The following is a 19,160-nucleotide window of genomic DNA, read 5'->3' as shown; positions in this document are numbered from 1 at the left end:
ACCATAAAAAAATTAATTTGCAAAAAATCCTATCATTCAATATTTGAAAAATTACGTTGAAATGCAAGTTCGTCATTGTAATAATTAACTGTAAAAATATTGATTGGTGAAGCTGAGCTCAATATTGCACGGGGCAAAGTTAAACGAGTCATGATCATGAGAAAAACGTGTCATGTTTACATTTCTCGAGTACGGGAAAACCCAACTATGACGTCACACATTCCTGAAATAAGCGAAATAAGACAAACCCACAGAACTTTTCCGTCAACAACCATGTAAAAATATTTTTTGCGTTCTGAAATTTACAAAATACCCTACCATGTACATATTATGGCCCATTTTTATGATTTTATACTACCCGTTTTTACCGTGTATGATCTTACTGAACTAAGAGATGCACTATGACGTCAAAGACGCACTGGACGCGCAGAGTAGGGAAACGGCAGAGTGGATTAATCTATTCCGTAATTTGATAATATTTGCAAGAAATTTTGAATGTTTTCAGATATTTTTATACTAGATGGTGAACGCAAACAAACAGTCAAAAAAATTATACAAGTACTGTGGTTTCAATCTCGTTTTATACATATTTTATCAGAGATTATGATGTAAATCAACTGAGTCACATGACCATACATCCTTCATCCCCTTAAAAGGTTTCTAAAGATAAAGATAATCATGGAACATGAAAACAACTTAACATACTATGGATTCAGAAGACTCTGCAAATTCAAAGGCTTTGTACATGTATGCATCATCAAATAAATCACCCTGGAAATGAAATAAAAATAAACATGGGTTAAATTAACTTTTTATAATTTAATTTCATTTGTAATGCATCATTTTATTGGATAAAAAATTAATCTATATCAAATAACCTGTGTTGAGAATGTCACAATGACTTAAGTCAAAAACGTATTGGTACTCTGCTTGACGTTACATTTAAAATATGCACAATTTGAAGACATTTTGGAAGAAGAAATTGTATTATTTTCTGAACTTAATGATAAAATTAAATTATAAGGAATTAATTTAATAGCTACCCAAGCTATACTGGACCAGGTATAATCTGGGTTGGAACAGTTAAAGCTTTTTTTTTTAATACACCTCTTTGTGGTTTATAAAGCGTATTAAATCATTAAAATGTCCAAACAAAGATTATACAGTATAATTTGGGTAGCTATTAGATTCATTCCTTAAGTAAAGAAATATCTTAATCTAATAAATAAATCAAATATTATGTTTAAATTGAACCAACAATTCCTGTAGAACAACAACAAAAAAAAAACAAAGAAAGATAAAATAGTGTAGACAGGAGGACATGGTCAAAAGAGCATGCCTTGGACACATGCACATGTACGTGTGCCTCACTCTTATTGGCTGAAACAAAAGTCTCAATATCCTTCTTGTTTTCTGACAAAATACTTTGAAACTTAGAACTTCATACATCACAAGCTTCTACTACATGATATAAGAGTCTTATGAAAACAGTCACACACATGCAGGTGTGCTGCAATCTGATTGGCTTCAACTTTTTAATGCCTACCCTGGTATATAACTTTCTTGGTTTCAAACTTATCGGAACAAAATTTTGCATGCACAAAGGCACATACAGTGCTTTAAATGACAAATATACATGATATAGCCATAACTTAATATTTCTTTTATGAAATGTTTCGATACTAAGATATTATAAGAATGATGTATCTATTGTATCTAGACTAGTGACATGGTCATCCTGCACACGCCTATACCTGCGGTTAGGCCTAAAACAACCATTAAACTTGATTGTCTTCTTTACTTAAGTTTATTGGAAATGGCACCAAAAAGGGAGTTATGGAGCGTTTAAGGAACATCTGAAACGGGTCCCTTTTACAATAATATTATAACTAGTTGTATGATGAAGCTCGTCTAATCTGAATGTCGTGTATTCCAAAATCTTGCCTTACATGATGTTAACTTTTAAGTCTTTTTCAGTAAATTTTTATTGTTAATAAAAAACTGAAATATTTTTGTTGTTTGAACTTAAATTAATGTACAGTGAAAGCTCAATGCAATAGCAATTCTTCAAGAGTTGCTGAAGATCAAACAAAAATTATTTTAACTTCCATCTTGGATTCACATTTAATGAAAATAAAATTTACCGACGAATATTCTTCTTCCATCTCTCCTTCATCGCTTGAAGCCCCTGAACTCTCTGAACTCTCATTCTAGGCAGAAAAAAAAATATAAATACAGCAAAACTCGTACAGTACGAACACGGATATTGCAAATTTACAGATATAGTGAGGTCATCTTGGATCCCCAGCTATTATATTTACATTACATATGTTTTTTGCATACAGATGTAATTATAAAGAGAGTTGAAATCTATTGCATTTAAAACACCATAACACGAACAGGGTGCCAAGAGGCTTCAGTTTGTGTTTTAGTTTGACGTCATAATCGTTGAACATGGAGAAAGTACAACGTCACAAGCAAAAATTAAAAAATCACGCTCAAATTGACCATAAGCTGTAACGTTTGCTGATCCTTTAATTGTAGCTTACACGAAGGATAATACATAGGTTTTTAAAAGAAATCTTATTTGCAGTTAAGGTTGAAAGTTAAAAAATGTAAAAATAAGCAATGAATAATTATTTTTTGAAAGATATAACCTCATAACTGCAACGGCGTGTGCAAACAAATTTTCATAACGCGCTAACACGTGATACTCAATTTGTTTGCACACACCATTGCAGTTATGAGACTACATCTTTCAAAAAACAATGATTCATTGTTTAAATAAATTAAATGAATTTCTTGTACGGTAATAACCGTTATAACAAATTACGGATATATAGCAAAGTAAATTCATAGGTCCCAGTGACTCCTTATAACCAAGTTTTGCTGTATATATCTTCGTTCACGCTGATTTTTTATTGGTCTCCTATTTTTCTGTTGGTAAAGGAAACAGGTGTTAAATATTCATGCCATTACATACTGTAGATTCCTAAATTATTATATGGAATTAACATTATTGAGTAATTTTGCGAGAAGCATCACATTCACTTGAAAATAAAATTTCTTTCTTTTATTTTTATTGTGGTGAAAACTGTGTAAAATTTCTTGATCAATTTGACATTCGTGAAAATTAGTACTAGTGAAAAATATAAAGGAATCTACAGTACTGTAAACCAACAATTATTGTCATCTTTTCTTTGCGATTTGACAGTCTAAACTTAATCTGTGATGCAGATTTTTTCACACCTGAAGAAACACTCTTACACATGTAACAAATCCAAAGAAAAATACATGCTTTGCAGCAATTAATATTGCCTAAGACAAGTAAGTATCCCCTGGTCAATAAGTTAATATATACTCCTCATGAGCCCTCTGTATTACAAGGTAAACAGAGCAATCAAAAGTCAATATATTTGACTATTTGTCTGAATTGTAGCATGTGAATTTGTATTGTATGATTATCCAACAAAAATAAAAACAAGAGGCCCATGGGCCACATCGCTCACCTGAGAAGCTTTAACCATTCTGTTCTTCACCAGAAGTCCACCTTTTAATACATATTGCGACCTCACCCTACCCCCACTGATCATAATTTAGACATTTTGAAATCTACACTACCCAAGGATGCTTCCATGTCCACATACGTTTCAACTTTTCTGGCCCAGTGGTTCTTAAGAAGATTTTCAAAGATTTTCCTATATATTTCTATGTAAAACTTTGATTCCCCATTGTGGCCCCGCCCTACCCCCAGGGGTCATGATTTGAACAATTTAGAATCTACACTATCCCAGGATTCTTCCACTGTCATAAGTTTCAGCTTTTCTGGACCAATGGTTCTTGAGAAGAAGATTTTCAAAGATTCTTCCTATATATTTCTATGTAAAACTTTGATTCCCCATTGTGGCCCAGCCCTACCCCCAGGGGTCATGTTTTGAACAATTTAGAAACTTAACTACCCCAGGATGCTTCCACATAAGTTTCAGCTTTTCTGGCCCAGTGGTTCTTAAGAAGAAGAAGATCTTCAAAGATTTTTCCTATATATTTCTCTGTAAACCTTTGATTTCCCATTGTGGCCCGGCCCTACCCCCAGGGGTCATGATTTGAACAATTTTAATCTACATTATCCCAGGATGCTTCCACATAAGTTTCAGTTTTTCTGGACCAGTGGTTCTTGAATTTTTTATGACCCCACCCTATTTTTGTCTTTTCTTGATTATCTCCACTCGTCACGAGACTTGGTCCTTTATTTTAAGAATTTAAATCCCCCTTCACCCAAGGATGCTTTGTACCAAGTTTGGTCAAAATTGGCCCTGTGGTTCTTGAGAAGAAGTGGAAAATGTGAAAAGTTTACAGACGGACAGACAGATGGACAGCTAGACGGACGGACAAAATGTGATCAGAAAAGCTCACTTGATCTTAAAAACTTAAAATTTAGAAAATTCGTAAAATATGAACAAAATTAGAAATAATGAAATCTTATCAAACAATCTATAAATTTTAAATTTCTATATTAAATATAATTCACGGGTCATGTGACTTCTTCTTCTGTGAGTTCTATCAAATTTACATGTACCTCCTCTCCTTCCCATGATAAATATTTCAGCTGATCCACGTCCTCATTTTCCAGGAGGTCCCAGACATCTGGAGCATCTTCGGGAATCACCTCATCCTACAAATTAATTAATCCAGGGGTTCATTAACAAGTTACAGGAATTGTGAATTTCAAAATAAAATCTTGTGCATGTAGGTGTTCAATGGCTAGAATACCGTATAAGTAGAAATTTTAGCGAGGTTTTAATTTTGGCATTATTAGCGAGGGTGATGCGATCGCTAAAATTGAATATCGCTAAAATTACTTGTGTTTTATTTGTAATAGCTTCTGTAGTGAGCATTTGATGAAATTGCTAATATTACTTCTCGCTAAAAATAAACTACCAATTTTTATAGTGAAATCGCTAAATTTGCGTCTCGCTAAAATTTCCACTTATACGGTATTAGATACTAAAAGATTTAAAGGTAAAAGGAGTCAATATTCTAAGGAGGAAGTGCCTACATTTAAATGTCGATGTTCTCAGTTTTGATAATTATAAAGTTAAAATCTCAAAAGGACTTTCATATTGTAAAATCATAATAAAGAAATGTTGTACAATAATCTAAAAAAACATTGATTACTGTATACAGGGAAATTTTTGCCCCCATTTTATTTTCTCCTTTTTCGTCCTACCCTCATTTGGGCAAATTTAAAGGGGCAAATTCAAAGAATACAGTAAAATCATGATTATTTCTTACACGAAATTGTCACTGGGTGAATTTAAAACAGGGCAAAATTGTTTGCAAGTGTGAAAAAGCGAAAAATAACATGGGGCAAAAATAACCCTGTTTACAGTGTCCTAATCAGATTCTGTTGTTTTCCTAAATGTGATATCTGTAGCAATACAATGCAATATGGAAATTAGATTAACAAAAAATGATTTTTGCTTTAAAAGGTCAGTATCAATAATAACTAGATTTCAGAGGTAATACCTTTTCTCGTTTCTCAATGGCGACAAAGCTGGTGAGTGACGTGACAATGGCGTACTTCTTACTCAACTCTATAATATACTGCTTCAGGTTCATTTTCCTCACCTGAAATTCAGAAAAATACACACTGTATAAAATAATACATTTTGGATATTTATTACCATCAAATACATGTCAATTGTAATACAAAAGTTTGGACAAACTAGTACTTTGGAAATATTATTTAATACATAATTTTTGCATTAAAGAGATATGTAAAATAATGTTTTTAACATTTTAAGATGCTTTGGCTAAGGAAATGATATATCAATTGCAATAAAAAGCAATTTCTATTTTTGATTTTTTTTTTTACCTCATGTCCTGTTCTATCAGGGGAGAGAACTCCATCTTCCCAATCTCTAATCACACCTTTGGCAGTCAGCCTGTGCAGCATCTAAAAATAAATCAGAAGTAGTGGCTAATATTCTATATAACGGTTCATCAAAAGCCCTACTGAATTCAAAGGAAAATAAAAATCATCAGAAAGGATGTCATAAAATCTTGAGGGTAACAATTGTTGTAATTTATTACAAAAAGCTTGACATTCTATCAGCCTGAAGGTGATTTTATTATTATTTGTATTTATCTGTGAATTGTGAAACTGACCTTGCCCTTTGTGACACTAAGGTCAGAGGTCGACACAACAGTTAATATCTCTTGACCTCCGACTTCTGCTTTCAGAGTTGCCTGAAATTGTAATCAATACAATATGTCATTAATTTAAAATTAGAATATCGATATTACACAAAATATGTCCACTAAACAAAAACACAAAATATTGAATAGACAAAGCACTTTTCTTTGATTGGTACGTTGTCTCGCAAATAATGGTCCCTGTATATTTACAAATTAGCACGACCAAAAAAATTTAATACATTATTTAACTTCAACAATGAGTCATCCTATAGACAACTTTCACATTTACAAAAGTTATTCCCCTTTGCGGAGTCAATCCAGGGTCAACCTGCGTAAGACGCTATTTTACCTCAGTCTATAACCTAACCAACTTTATGGGTCAGTATCCTAAAAATAAAATTTATATGAATATGCTCATGATGTTTTTTATGTTGCCCCATACTCTGGCAATACAGGTACAGGTCTAAATTGTCATATAACGTTTGAAATTTAAAAATATTAACAGGTAACCTACAAAGAACAAAGAGGGGAAAATGAGCGTTACACTGACAACGGGAGATAACTCTAAGGAATGTGAAATTTGTCTATATACCAAGTAATTTTTTAAAAACTATAGTCATCTAATGCAAACCATGTAACAGTTGTCCACAAAGCCGTAGATGACTTGGCGGGACCCACTGAACAGAGCTGTTATTTGCTGTGGAGCTTGGATGGGGGCAGGGTGCTGGTCGTCATGGCGCCAATCAACAGACACAGAGGTCAGCACTGGCTGGGCAGCTTTCTGTAACTGCGACTTGACCTAAAAATAGGAAATGTGGGATAATCGAAGAGAAAGAGGGAAATGGGATAGGGAGGGGGAAAACACAGCCATAATATCTTAAAAAAAAATTTCATTTAAATTTCAAGAAATAATATTTTCACCTTTTCCTCCCACTTGGATTTGAACTTGGAGTCATAAAACTCAAATGACCCAGCTCCTACTCTGGCCACAGCTTTCAGTAGGTGACGATTTGCAACAGAGCTGTAAATTTGATACAAGAGCAATAAACTTATCATTATGCTTATACAAAACAGTAACTGGATTAAATTTTATTATTTATGCTAAAATATCTAAATATTTAACTTTTGCTATCCCTCCTGCTAATCAATGTTACTTAGTTTATGTATATGTACATGTACACTGTCAGATATTTTTTTCATACAAATTCTTTAAAAATAATTTTTGACATTACCTGACCCCTAATGTAAAGACCCTGGTGTGCTGGTAATTTTGGGAGATTTTGGACAGAGTTGTCTCCTCATTGTTGATATGCCCATCAGAAATAAGGAAGATATTCCTGGTGTAACTCTCTGGTTTTAGGAGGTAGTAAGAGTTTAAAGGTCGGCAAAGTTCTGTGTTACCCTCGTCTGCTTGCAGCCTCTGAAAGAGAAATCAAAAGAAAACATTATAAATTAATTAATAAAGGCCCTATACAAGCAGTACTTTTGTAACTATTTTGTCACTGATCCAAGTGGTTAGTGTTTTAAAATTTTTATGTCTTGCCTGTATGAACTGTTTTGCAGATTGTATGTTGAATTTACTGGCGGGCTGGCTGGATGGGAAAAGCTCTTGGAAAGCTGCAACATACAAAATTCAACAGAATGATAACTTGAATTCCAAACTTAAGATTTAAAATACTTCTATATAATTCATGTTTAACTTAATAAAAGATGTACAGGTCCGGGAAAGAAAATTATCTGGAACAATTTCTATCAACAGACAAACTATGAACAGCTTTAGCAACTAAAAAAATCATTTATGCAAATAACCTGTGCCAAAAAATATTTTAACTTTGTTAAAAACTTAATTTCTTACATCCAAAAATATTATTTTTTCCTAAGTCATGGAATGAAAATCACTTGGCTGTAAGCATAATTATACTCATTACATGTAGGATTGCTATTTCTGTTTTTTTTTTTTAACTACATGTATATTAATTCTATTTTGTCTAAAATCATTTCCCAAATTTTACCTGTTCCAAAAGACAAGACATTAAACCTCCAGCTGGACTCCATGAGGTGCAGGGTCAGGAGAGCAGTTTTCTTCGCTTGTTGGAGGGCTGAGCCTTTCATGGAGTTGGAGCTGTCAATCATCAAAATGACCTCGACCTCTGACTCCTCCTCTGCCTCAAACTCAGGGTAAAAGGTCAGCATACAGGCCTGATAATTAAATAAGTAAACATTTCAATGATTAATCTAACGGTGATTAACTTACAGAATATTAAAACTCAGTAAAAATTTTGTGAGACTAGCCTCAGTGTCATTTAAAATTTCAATTCAAATAAACCAAAATGTATTTATCTTGAGACTTTCTGCAGAATTGTACCATTCATGTATTTGAAGTTAATATATGCTTTGCTGAAAAAGGAAGTTGACACAAATGCAAAGTATATGTCTTCTATCTAATTTTAGCTTTTTATAAAAATATTACAATAAATCATCATTATCCTCTTGATCAAATAAATATGATCAATTTCAAAGGGTAAGTTTAATTAAATTCCTTTTACTTGCAGTTGTACTTACGGCTTTTAACCATTTATCAACCTTATTATCTTTCAAATGAAATAATAAGCCCAAGGTAAAATAATACACAACTTTAATAGAATACCTGTGAATCTTGGCCTTCGTCTGATTCCACCCACATCCTTGGTACGTGGATCTCAGCTAGACCAATCAGAAGCTGGAAGCCATCTTCTATTGTCTGGTCCTCCTTCATCTCCACCATGGCTTTAGTGGCCGTTCTCTACAGAATACAATTTACAAATTCCTAAAATGTACTAACCCCCTAGTGTACTCATTGTACTACTAACTTATTCTCTATGAGCCACGGCGTACACATCAGGTCGTACTCATTGTACTTATTAACCACAGAAAAAATCTGCACAGTTCTTGACAAAAAAAAAATTATATCTGTCATAATTTTTAAGGTATCGATATCATCAAGTACATGTATGTTTTAAGTAAGTGAACTATTATCTTAGTGCAGATTTGAAAATAACAATACAATGCCAAAGGTCTTATACAACAGTACACTTGTTCTGTACTTTTCATTAACATTCACCGAAATGTATAGAGATGGTTTTACCTTTACAAGTATTTTGTGAGTTGGACATTCCAGACTTCTGATGTCAAAAGGCATGTCGACATAAACCTGTACACTGCAGTCTGTGTCCTCAACCTGTACTGTATCCCAGTCCTGAGGAGGAAAATCAGAAATCAAATATAATCATTCCTCATATCATTTAGCACTGTGTATCAATTAAACAATGAAGTATGATTTACCACGCACATGAAAAAGGAACAAGTTATATCAACATGACAAAATAAAAACCAAACTTTCTGAAAAAATACTCAATAACATTTCAGTCTATAGTTTGACTTCATTAGTATTATCACCTGTTCTCATACAAAAGCACAATTCTGAATCAATGTTTTTCAATGAATTTAATCAATTAATCTATTAAAAAAACTGCAGATATTCATTCCTTTTCCTTTAAAATGCACAAACCTTGTCTTTGAATTCTGGGGCGTCGACATACTTCTGTTTCCATGGCGCCACGCTGCCCGGGAGTCGGAAGTTGATGAGTTCCCCGTCGACCTGCAGCTCTGTGACGTAGGTTATCTTAATGATGACGGTAGCCTTAGGGGGGAGGTTTCCCACACTCACTGTGAATACCTCCTATAAATAGACCAAAGAAGCGGATACATTAACCCTTTCTCTTCCGGCGCATTTTACGTGTTTTTGGAGGCCTTTTGACATGTCATTACAAAATTACTTCTAACTTTTTTATCCTAGGTGAAAGCAAGGCATAATTCATACCATTTTGAAGGGGATTACATAGAGATGATATTTTATGACTATTTAGATGCTCAACCACTGACCTTATTAGAAAAAATTGAGGTCAAAGGTCAATTAAGTGCAAAATTTTATGGAATTTTTTGATACTTTTTAATCTTCAAGCTAAATATTAAGTATTATGTATGTTGAAATAGGAAATTTGGGATATACCCACAAAAGAGCATTATACTGTAGTACACGAAACACATAAACTTTTTTTTCAATTCTGCATATAACTACTTAAAAGGGGTTGCTAAGCAATGCAGAATTCTTTAATTTTCGGGCAGAAATTTTCATTTTTTACTCAATCTAGATACATTTATGCATCCAAGCACATATTAAAGTTAGATGTGAGGTCATAAAATTACAAGGGACATACAGTAGGTAAATTGTGTTAAAGTTTGACCTCATTAGATCTATTTTTAGGAGGTCAAAGGTCAAATAAGTGCAACAATTTCATCAACTTTTTTCAACACTTTTCAATATTCTTGCCATAATTTTACACAATGGATGCTGAAATGGAAAATTCTGAATATACTCTCAAAAAGGGATCAGAACTGCAATATCCATGCATCATTTTAGTTCAAATATCTGTTTAATGACCTTTTAGTGGTTGCTAAGCAACAACATTTTAAAGGTTTTGGCTATATACATGTTTGTTATTTCACATTCTGGACACATTCTAGACACTTTTTGTATATTTCATGATATTGTTTGTAAGATATATATGGGCCATAAAGATGAAAGAACATTTTTGTATTAAAAAAATTGACCTTGACACTCTTGTTCTTCAGGGGGTCAAGGTCATATCAGTACAGAATTCTGCTTTAAACTGTAAGTAAATATCAATTTTGAAATGCTTCATACATGGATAAATCATCTAATAGTTGATGTAATAAAAATGGCGAACGACAAAATTTGCAAGCAAAGAATTCTGGTCTGCTTCTTACAAACCCCTAGCAAAACATGTATACAATCTTTTTGTTAAACAAGAAATCCATTCTCTTGATGCCATTAAAAATAATCTTTATTTTCATGGATTTAATCTAACAAGAAAAAAAAACTAAATGATTTCATTACAAGATTTTTCTGGTATAACTGAGCTTAAGGGGTACAATAAAGACTTGACATGTTATCTTGGAGGGAAATAATAACAATAAATAGCATTGGCAATATTTAGCCCAAAACTGTTTAGTCAATAAGTTGAAAATTTGATGCTTATATCCAAATATACAAATCCAGATATATTGCAAGATGAATTCCAAATCAGACTGAAATCTTCAACAAAATGTTGAAGAGCACTTTTACTTTGTGTCCACCATTCTCTTATCAACTGTTACTTCTCTGTAAGACTGGAGGAAATTCTTTGACTTGTCCAAGACATTATAATTTGCTTTCAAGTTCAAGTGATCAGCTTCTATCCTGTAAAAGATTTAAATATTTTGAAACAGATACATGCCATTGTGTATATGAATTTACATTTATAAATAAAATTAAGAATGCTAAAATTACTACATTTATTTGATTTTCCTTTTAAAATTAAGATTGCATCTATTGTGTGATTCAAGTAGTTAAATGATATTGTTAAGTCAATGTATCAGGACTGATAATTCAACAACCTTGTAGTAAACCATTATGGTAAAATTACTGAACTAAAACAAATAGCATATATGGCAATCTGACTAAAGCCAGACCTCTGTTTACGCTATCGCAATATGTAAAAAAAATCTGGCAGTGGATGGAAGATCTAATTTTAATTAGATTGCTACGAAAGCCATGAAGGGACACAGCAATTTTTCAAAAAAGTAGAAAATGAAATTTCAAATTAGACAATCCAATTCCAAGGATACTAAATCATTCCCTCAATTTATAATTCGAGATCTCGAATTACACAATCCGATCTTACAGATTACTAATTCGCCCCCTTGATTCATAATTTGAGATCTCGAATTACATACTGGTAATTCGTTTTCACAGATTAATAATTCGAGATCTCGATTTGTTACAACGTCAGTCCTATGATTTTGGCAATCTGTGCTCTTGAATTTTATTACATATATGTACAGATACATCCAACTATTTTAATCAATTAGTGCGTTCACTTCTTTTTATTTTGTTACAGCAATCGGTCATTTCCAACCTCTTTCATAACTAATTCAACGTATATTTATTTTAGAAATATTATGATTACACAGGACCCATATTCACTTTACTATATCGGACTTTCAATTATCTTAATATACACGTAACCAAAAACCTCTAAGATTTTTTGTTGTACAAATATCAGTACTAGCAAATGGATTTGAAAATGTTCATGTATTTTTCTCATTTTGGTAATATGGTAATATGTAATAAAAGGTTGGATGTAAAATACTACAATATTCTATTCTTTAAACATGTACCATATCCGATATGTACAGATAAATAATTTTAATGAAATCATGGGAAGGGTTTACATTCCGAGGGAACGTGTCAATTAAACTAAGAGAATGAATTATACAATCTGAGATAATGGATTGTGTAATTTGAGGGAAGATAATCTGTGAGAATATGAATTGGCAATTTGTTATAACAGATTGTCAATCCGAGAGAATGGATTGTGTAAATCGAGAACTCGGTTTACTTTTATAAATTTTTAAAAAATTCTATGTCCCTTCATGGCTTTCATAGATTGCATACCTGCATGGCTGCCAGGGTTGTAAAAAGAAGGGAGACAATAGACTGTAATGTTACTTCAGGGCAAAATTCCTGGGGCAAGGCTGTTCGTGAGCATGGGAGTGTTGATAAACCATCCAGTGAGTTTGACCACCCATATATATGATGTACGATAATTGGAAAGTGTCTGAAAAAATGAGAAAATGGAAATTCTAACCACAAACTTTATGCAGATTGGAAATACAACAGCAGTCTATAAAAACAGCTTGTTTCATATCTCGGCATTCATTCAAATAGATATTACGTGTTTAAATAATGTGTTTGTATGAATAATCAAGCATCATAAGTATTATGTGTTTCAAACACTTATTTTTCAAAATATAAATCAAATGTTTATAAACTCGTATGAATGATTTATCATGAGAATGACACAAATTTGACTTTATTTTTTGAAATTTTAGAAATACAGAAATTTTCAACAACAAAACAAAAATTTACCTGTTCATTGGTGTCCTTACATATTAATTGGCATTCGTAGATCATGGTGGGCTTAGCAAGTGGGTATTCACAGATGAAAGTATTGTTGCATATGTTGCCAGCACCCTAAAAATTCAAAGTGAAAGTGGTATATGTACACACTGGTACACACATACTGAAAACAACTATCTATTTAATACAATGGCAACTTTGACTTTACTTTGAACTTATGAGTGTTTGTCAAAAGCATCAAAGTTCAAAAGCAACACAAAATTGGCTGAACAATACGAAATACGCACACTGAAATATGAAGATCTAGTACATGTACATGTCTACATTTAGTTTTCTTTTGAACGTGAACTAATTGCGTTTTAAACTTAAACTATTCAGTCAATATACACGTATTCTCACCTGCTAATACCAAAGGATGTCCGTATTTATTTGATTCATTGATGTGATGATCTTCGTCGTGAAATAATCATGAAAATTGACGTTCAGATTTCGGATCACCGTCATGTTGTTTGTTTACTGCTACCATAGCGGAAACACGTGGTTATTTCAATTCGTATCAACTCATACAGTGATGAGTCGTATTTATTTATAAATGCGAATTCTTGTTTTGTTAAATTTCGTGCTAATATAGATCTAATTAATTTGCAAATTAAGTATACAATATAACAAGATACAACTATATTAAAATCTGATTTTTTTTTAGTAAAGATCGACGTTTAGGGAATCTACAATTTTTCTCAACATTGTACATCACTACATGAAATTTTCATCATTACATGTGGATGAATAAATTGACATTTCATTTCACACAAAAGGCAGAACGATAGTAAGTATTTGTTTTTTTTAAATGTATTTTTGTATTATGCATTTATTTCAGTAAAAAATGGTCAAAAAAGTCTTATGAAAGAATTTGTTGTTTCGAGTAAGACGCAACAATATCGACCTTGACGTTACATGGTAAATATTGACCGATTTTTCCATAAAAACTATGCGAAGGTCACAAATTCAAATTATCGTAATTAAGAAAATACTGAGCGTAAGAAGGCCTGTAAGGGCTTGTTGGAAAGGAAATTTTCTCCACTTTTACCAGCGTTATTTTGTTTTCCCTATTTCAACACAGAAATAAACGTAAAACTGAGCTTTGTTTAAACATTACGAATAAAACCGAGAAAAAACACATAAGTGCAAGAAAATTCTTGTTTTTAAAATATACCTTAAAGTAATAACAATAATTTTTAGATACTTTAAAAGTAGAGAAAATATGCTTTAAGAATATACCATACTTTCTACATAAAGTTAAACAGGAAAAAATTGTCAATCGTCTGGAAAATCGGCAATCGCTTTGGAAAATTACACCATTTTCAAAAAGTCACGTTTGTCTTTACAACGTAAAATCGATTAAATACCGGCAATCAAGACATAATCTTTTTAGATATTTTAAAAGTAGAGAAAATTTACAAAAAGATGAGATATAGTTTATATACCTTCATGCTACCATTAAATAGATACGGAGATCTTATTTTCGCGAAGTCGTGTTTTAATGCGCCACCGGTCAATTTGACCGGTACGGAAGTGAAGGGGTTAAGCTCCCATTTTACTCCAACAATTAAACTATGTACAGGTTATCATATTACTTCAGCGAAAAACTTAAAGGAATATACCTGGTATATTCATAATTCAATAAAATGCATGATAACAAATGCTCATCATCATTATAAAATCATTATGAGACATATAAAGACACAAATCTTAAATTATGAAATTAAAATCTTATTATTAATCCTTGTTAATTAAAGGTTCTCTGTTCATTGGAATATAGAGAACAAATAAAACTCACTGACAATGCATGTACCTAGTAATTGTTTGCTTTTCACCCGCAACAGTGAGAAAAAGCCCAAGGAATTTGAATTCATGATTTTCCCCCATGATTTCTGACTTACTGGAGTTTCCTCATCTTGGTCCATTAGATAAGCCCCATGCCCCTCCTTTATGGCCTGTTTGTATTCTTTGTGGGCGGTCTCTTTCTCCTTCACCTCCCCTATGATGTGTTTACTGTTAATGAAGGCCTCAAATCCGCAGACCGCGGCCATGTCATCCAGAGGGAAGACGTATTTAGCTTCCAGAGCTTTATCACTACTGTTGTGGTACTCTTGTAGAACCACTACCTGTTGTTTTCATACAGAAGAATAGGTATTTAACAAACAAACTTGCAAATATTAATCAAATAATTTCACTTTGTTTGACATAATCTAGCCTCTGATTGGTTAATATCTAAAAAGCTTCGCAGATTATAAAGCGTAAACTGACACAAACCAGGTTATATACAATACTTAATTCATGTTTATAAATGGAGTCATATTTGAATCCAAGTATCTTTGCATATTGAGTATCTATAAAATGTAAAACAAGGAATTGCAAAGTAATCTGATAAAACATAATAGGAACTTAATAAGAAAGGATGTTCACGTTTGACTAATTCACTTTGGCTTGCATTACCTCCCCTGCCAGGTCAATCAGTTTGGCTCTAATGTGGGCTTCTATGAGGGACACAGGTGTGTCGTCATTGGATACCAGTCCAACCTTGACCTTGGTCAGAGGGTCAGTCACATTTTTCACATCACTGATATCTGAAAAATGAACAAATTATTGTATATATATTCACTCTCATCATGAAGAGATTTTTATGAATGTCAGAGGGCACAATGAACACTTTTTACTAATCCTTTAGAGACAATTTTAAAATTTTATCAAACAATATTGAATTGCACATGTATATTTAGCAAAATTATATAATAAAATTATAGGGTACATGACATATTGTATAACAAAAGATCAAACAAATGAACTAACCGACATCCGAGTCTGAGTCAGTTGTCTCCCTTTCTATTTCCTCCTCCATTGATAACTCCCCTGGTACCTCCCCTCCGACGGTAAACTCCACCAGATAACTCAACATCTGCTGGTCTGTGTTGTACACCACATACTCATCATCCTGTCACAAAAAGAAGAAAATGTACACAAGAGGAACAAGGTATCAAAGTTAAGCAGGCAGAGATATTCACTCTAGTGTAACACTGGTATGCACATTTATGCTGAAGTCATCTTAATGCTGACTTGTACAATTCAAACATCAAACTGTAACTGCATGGGTGACGATTTATTTTTTCAAATTTTATTTTGAAAATAAATGATTCTTAAAAGGATAGGGGGGTATGTAGGCTGAAGAAAGGGTGTTTGTGGGGACACTCTTTTTGTGTGTGTGTGTGTGAGGGGGGGGGGGGGGGTTACACCATTATATAACACTAGTACTTGTTTTGCATATGACAGTTTGCCTTCAACATTTGTTAAAAGCGTCCATCACTCTATTTCAAAAATATATTGAAATTACTTCAGTCACAAGAAAATCATTTCTATAACATGTAACTGGGGAGGAAACCTCATCACTTCATTAACATACCGTAAAGTCTGATTCTACATTCTCAGTCGCCGCCACTCCGTGAATACTGTCATAGCCACTGGGGGGCGCAGTCAGGTCCCTCTGATATTTATAGACATCCAGGGTATTCCCCAAAGCCACCAGGTTGACCAGCATCATTCTTGTATTCCTTGTTTTACTTGGCTTTGAGTACTTTATGCTTGTGCTGGACAAAGAATGAAAACATACATCATGAATTTGCTATTTAATTAAGACATAATTATTTATGTTCTATATTCCTACTGTGACAATTAAAGCTCATCTTTCAAAAGACTGGATGGCAGTTAAGCTAACTATCCTTTAAACTTGAGAAGAAAATAATGGTTTAATAACTTTCAAATGAATGTAAGAATGTTTTAGAATTCCCTTTATCCTCCCTGATTTCTTGATTGTGTGACTGTTCAAAGCGATAGTGTGAGTAAAGTACTTATTATTCATTAAATATAATAAATTTGCAATTTGAGATTGTTCGAAATATTTTATATACATCCTGACACTGGCATTTGATTGAAATACATCACTTCAAGTAAAAATTTTCTGTTTTTAAATAAATCTTACATTGTCATTACTATAAACAAACCTGGCAGAACTGGCAAAATAGATTCCATTTCCCAGCATTCCAGGGTCAGTTCTCTTCCCTCCGTAGTCATCGACGATGACCTTTGGCATCAGCAGACCTCTGATAAATATCCAATTAAGAGAGTCAATAACTGGGTGCTTGTAAGTTTGAATTGTTAATAAAGCAAAAATAATGATCTAGTCAAGAAAAATTTAATCAATAGCAGGTAAGCTCACTCTATCCCATATTCCCAAATCAAGTTTCCAATGATGTTAAACATCAACATTACAGAAATGAAAATGCTTCAACTGGTATCAAAGGTAATGTCTAGCATTCATTACCTGGAGAGAATTCCTACAAAATTCTCCACATTGGATGCATGAAAGAGAAGTCTAGAATCCAAGTCTGACCGGAACACCTCACTCTCACCAGGACGATGAACGGCATAAACGTTCTGTACATTTAAATCATCTCCACTGAAATAAAGAGTAAGCGTTAGCTTAATATAATATGAAGATGTGTTCTGTACAAAAAATCAGGCCCTATTCACTATGGATAACAATATCTTTATGCATTAATTAGGTGCATGTGTTTATTGATTCTGAACCTGTATAGCTTCCTTCAATATTCTGTTCAGAAAAGACTGCTAAGTCAGTCTACCAGTGATATCTGAAATCGATACATAAATTTTCTAATTTAAAGCTAATTTCTGCATATTAAGATATCCATTATTTCTTAGGCATGCTGATCACCGGGTGTAGTTGATATCAAGAATCTGATAATTCATTCTCTATTATTATCCCCGAGGCCTATTTTCAGATTGCAATTAAGATACAGCCATAGTTTATCCAATACTCTAAAAATGTTCTTGGTAATGACACATTGTTTTTTACTGATATTAGATACTCATCATATTTCCATAAAATAAATTTTTCATCAAAGCACTGTATTATAGACATGTTTGACTCTCTTTATCAGACCCAACACAGCATACCTGTATCTGACTTAAATCACAGGTTTGTACTTACTCCTTAAGATTGATGATGTTTTTGACCAGTGTCAGGAGACCCCCAGGGACGTGTGATATCTGACTTCTATTACAGGGAGGTTTGATATAGGACATCTGAGGGCTTTATACTTGTAATATCTGACTACTATTACAGGTTTGTCCTTGTGATATTTGACTACTATTTCAGGGATGTGTGATATCTGACTACTATACAGGTTTGTACTTACTAAGATTGAGGACGTTTCTGACCGGTGTGGGGATACCCCCGGGGATGTGAGATATCTGACATCCGAGGGCTTTGTACTTGTGATATCTGACTACTGTTACAGGTTTGTACCTGTGATATCTGACTACTATACAGGTTTGTACTTACTCCTTCAGATTGAGGATGTTTTTGACCGGTGTAGGGAGACCCCCAGGGACGTGTGATATCTGACATCTCAGGGCTTTGTACTGGGCCTCCGTGTTCCCCCGTGTAGACCAGTCTGTAGCTTCACTCACTGACACCACATCCTTAATCAGCTACAACACAAAAAGTACATCATCTCAAAACTGTCTTAATATAGATATTGGCCTGTAATTAAACCCCCCTCTTGAAAAGTGGGAAGATATATAGTAATCGGTATTTCTGTCCATCTGTATGTCCATCCATCAGTCTGTTACACTTTGGGGTACCCATTTCTTATCCGCAACTCCCCTTATACTACTGAGTGAAATTTAATGAAACTGTCACAGAATCTTTATTCAATATTGCCATTGTGCACCTCCTATTTTACTTTTTTATTCGACACATATTTTAGGTTTCCAATAGCAAAACATGGACATTGCCATTATATGCTTACCTATGATGTCACATATAGAAGATTCTGGATAACATTTGATATGACGAGTTAATCAT

General features: G+C 33.2%; 1 protein-coding gene and 1 long non-coding RNA gene across 4 annotated transcripts; both read right to left on the bottom strand.

The window, feature by feature from the left end:
- Window positions 1-686: 686 nt before the first annotated feature.
- Window positions 687-18,784, bottom strand: LOC134261389 (protein mono-ADP-ribosyltransferase PARP4-like; the record flags this gene model as incomplete). The annotated part of the gene is made up of 21 exons (XM_062743833.1): window positions 687-771; window positions 2,145-2,210; window positions 4,577-4,672; window positions 5,527-5,628; window positions 5,876-5,956; window positions 6,169-6,249; window positions 6,830-6,997; window positions 7,120-7,219; window positions 7,431-7,618; window positions 7,742-7,815; window positions 8,211-8,397; window positions 8,846-8,980; window positions 9,323-9,433; window positions 9,746-9,916; window positions 15,160-15,384; window positions 15,716-15,846; window positions 16,070-16,211; window positions 16,677-16,860; window positions 17,275-17,373; window positions 17,595-17,729; window positions 18,636-18,784. Coding segments are annotated over 21 exons (2,700 nt in total), but the record flags the coding sequence as incomplete, so codon positions are not given.
- LOC134261390 (uncharacterized) lies at window positions 10,144-13,643 on the bottom strand. Of its 3 annotated transcripts, none has more exons than XR_009990807.1 (4): window positions 13,619-13,643; window positions 13,229-13,333; window positions 12,755-12,917; window positions 10,144-11,497 (listed from the first exon to the last, which is right to left on the bottom strand). It is a non-coding gene; the product is annotated as an uncharacterized LOC134261390 (long non-coding RNA). The 3 variants fall into 3 exon arrangements; XR_009990808.1 differs by lacking the exon at window positions 13,619-13,643 and adding an exon at window positions 13,507-13,600; XR_009990806.1 differs by lacking the exon at window positions 13,619-13,643 and having other exon boundaries at window positions 13,229-13,423.
- Window positions 18,785-19,160: the final 376 nt, after the last annotated feature.

The sequence above is a fragment of the Saccostrea cucullata genome, unplaced genomic scaffold (genome assembly GCF_032062105.1).
Source record: "Saccostrea cucullata isolate Sc308-1 unplaced genomic scaffold, CSIRO_AGI_Scuc_v1 ctg18651, whole genome shotgun sequence".
NCBI lineage: Eukaryota > Metazoa > Mollusca > Bivalvia > Ostreida > Ostreidae > Saccostrea > Saccostrea cuccullata.
Note: the sequence above shows the minus strand (reverse complement) of the source record. Positions and strands in the feature narration are given on the sequence as shown.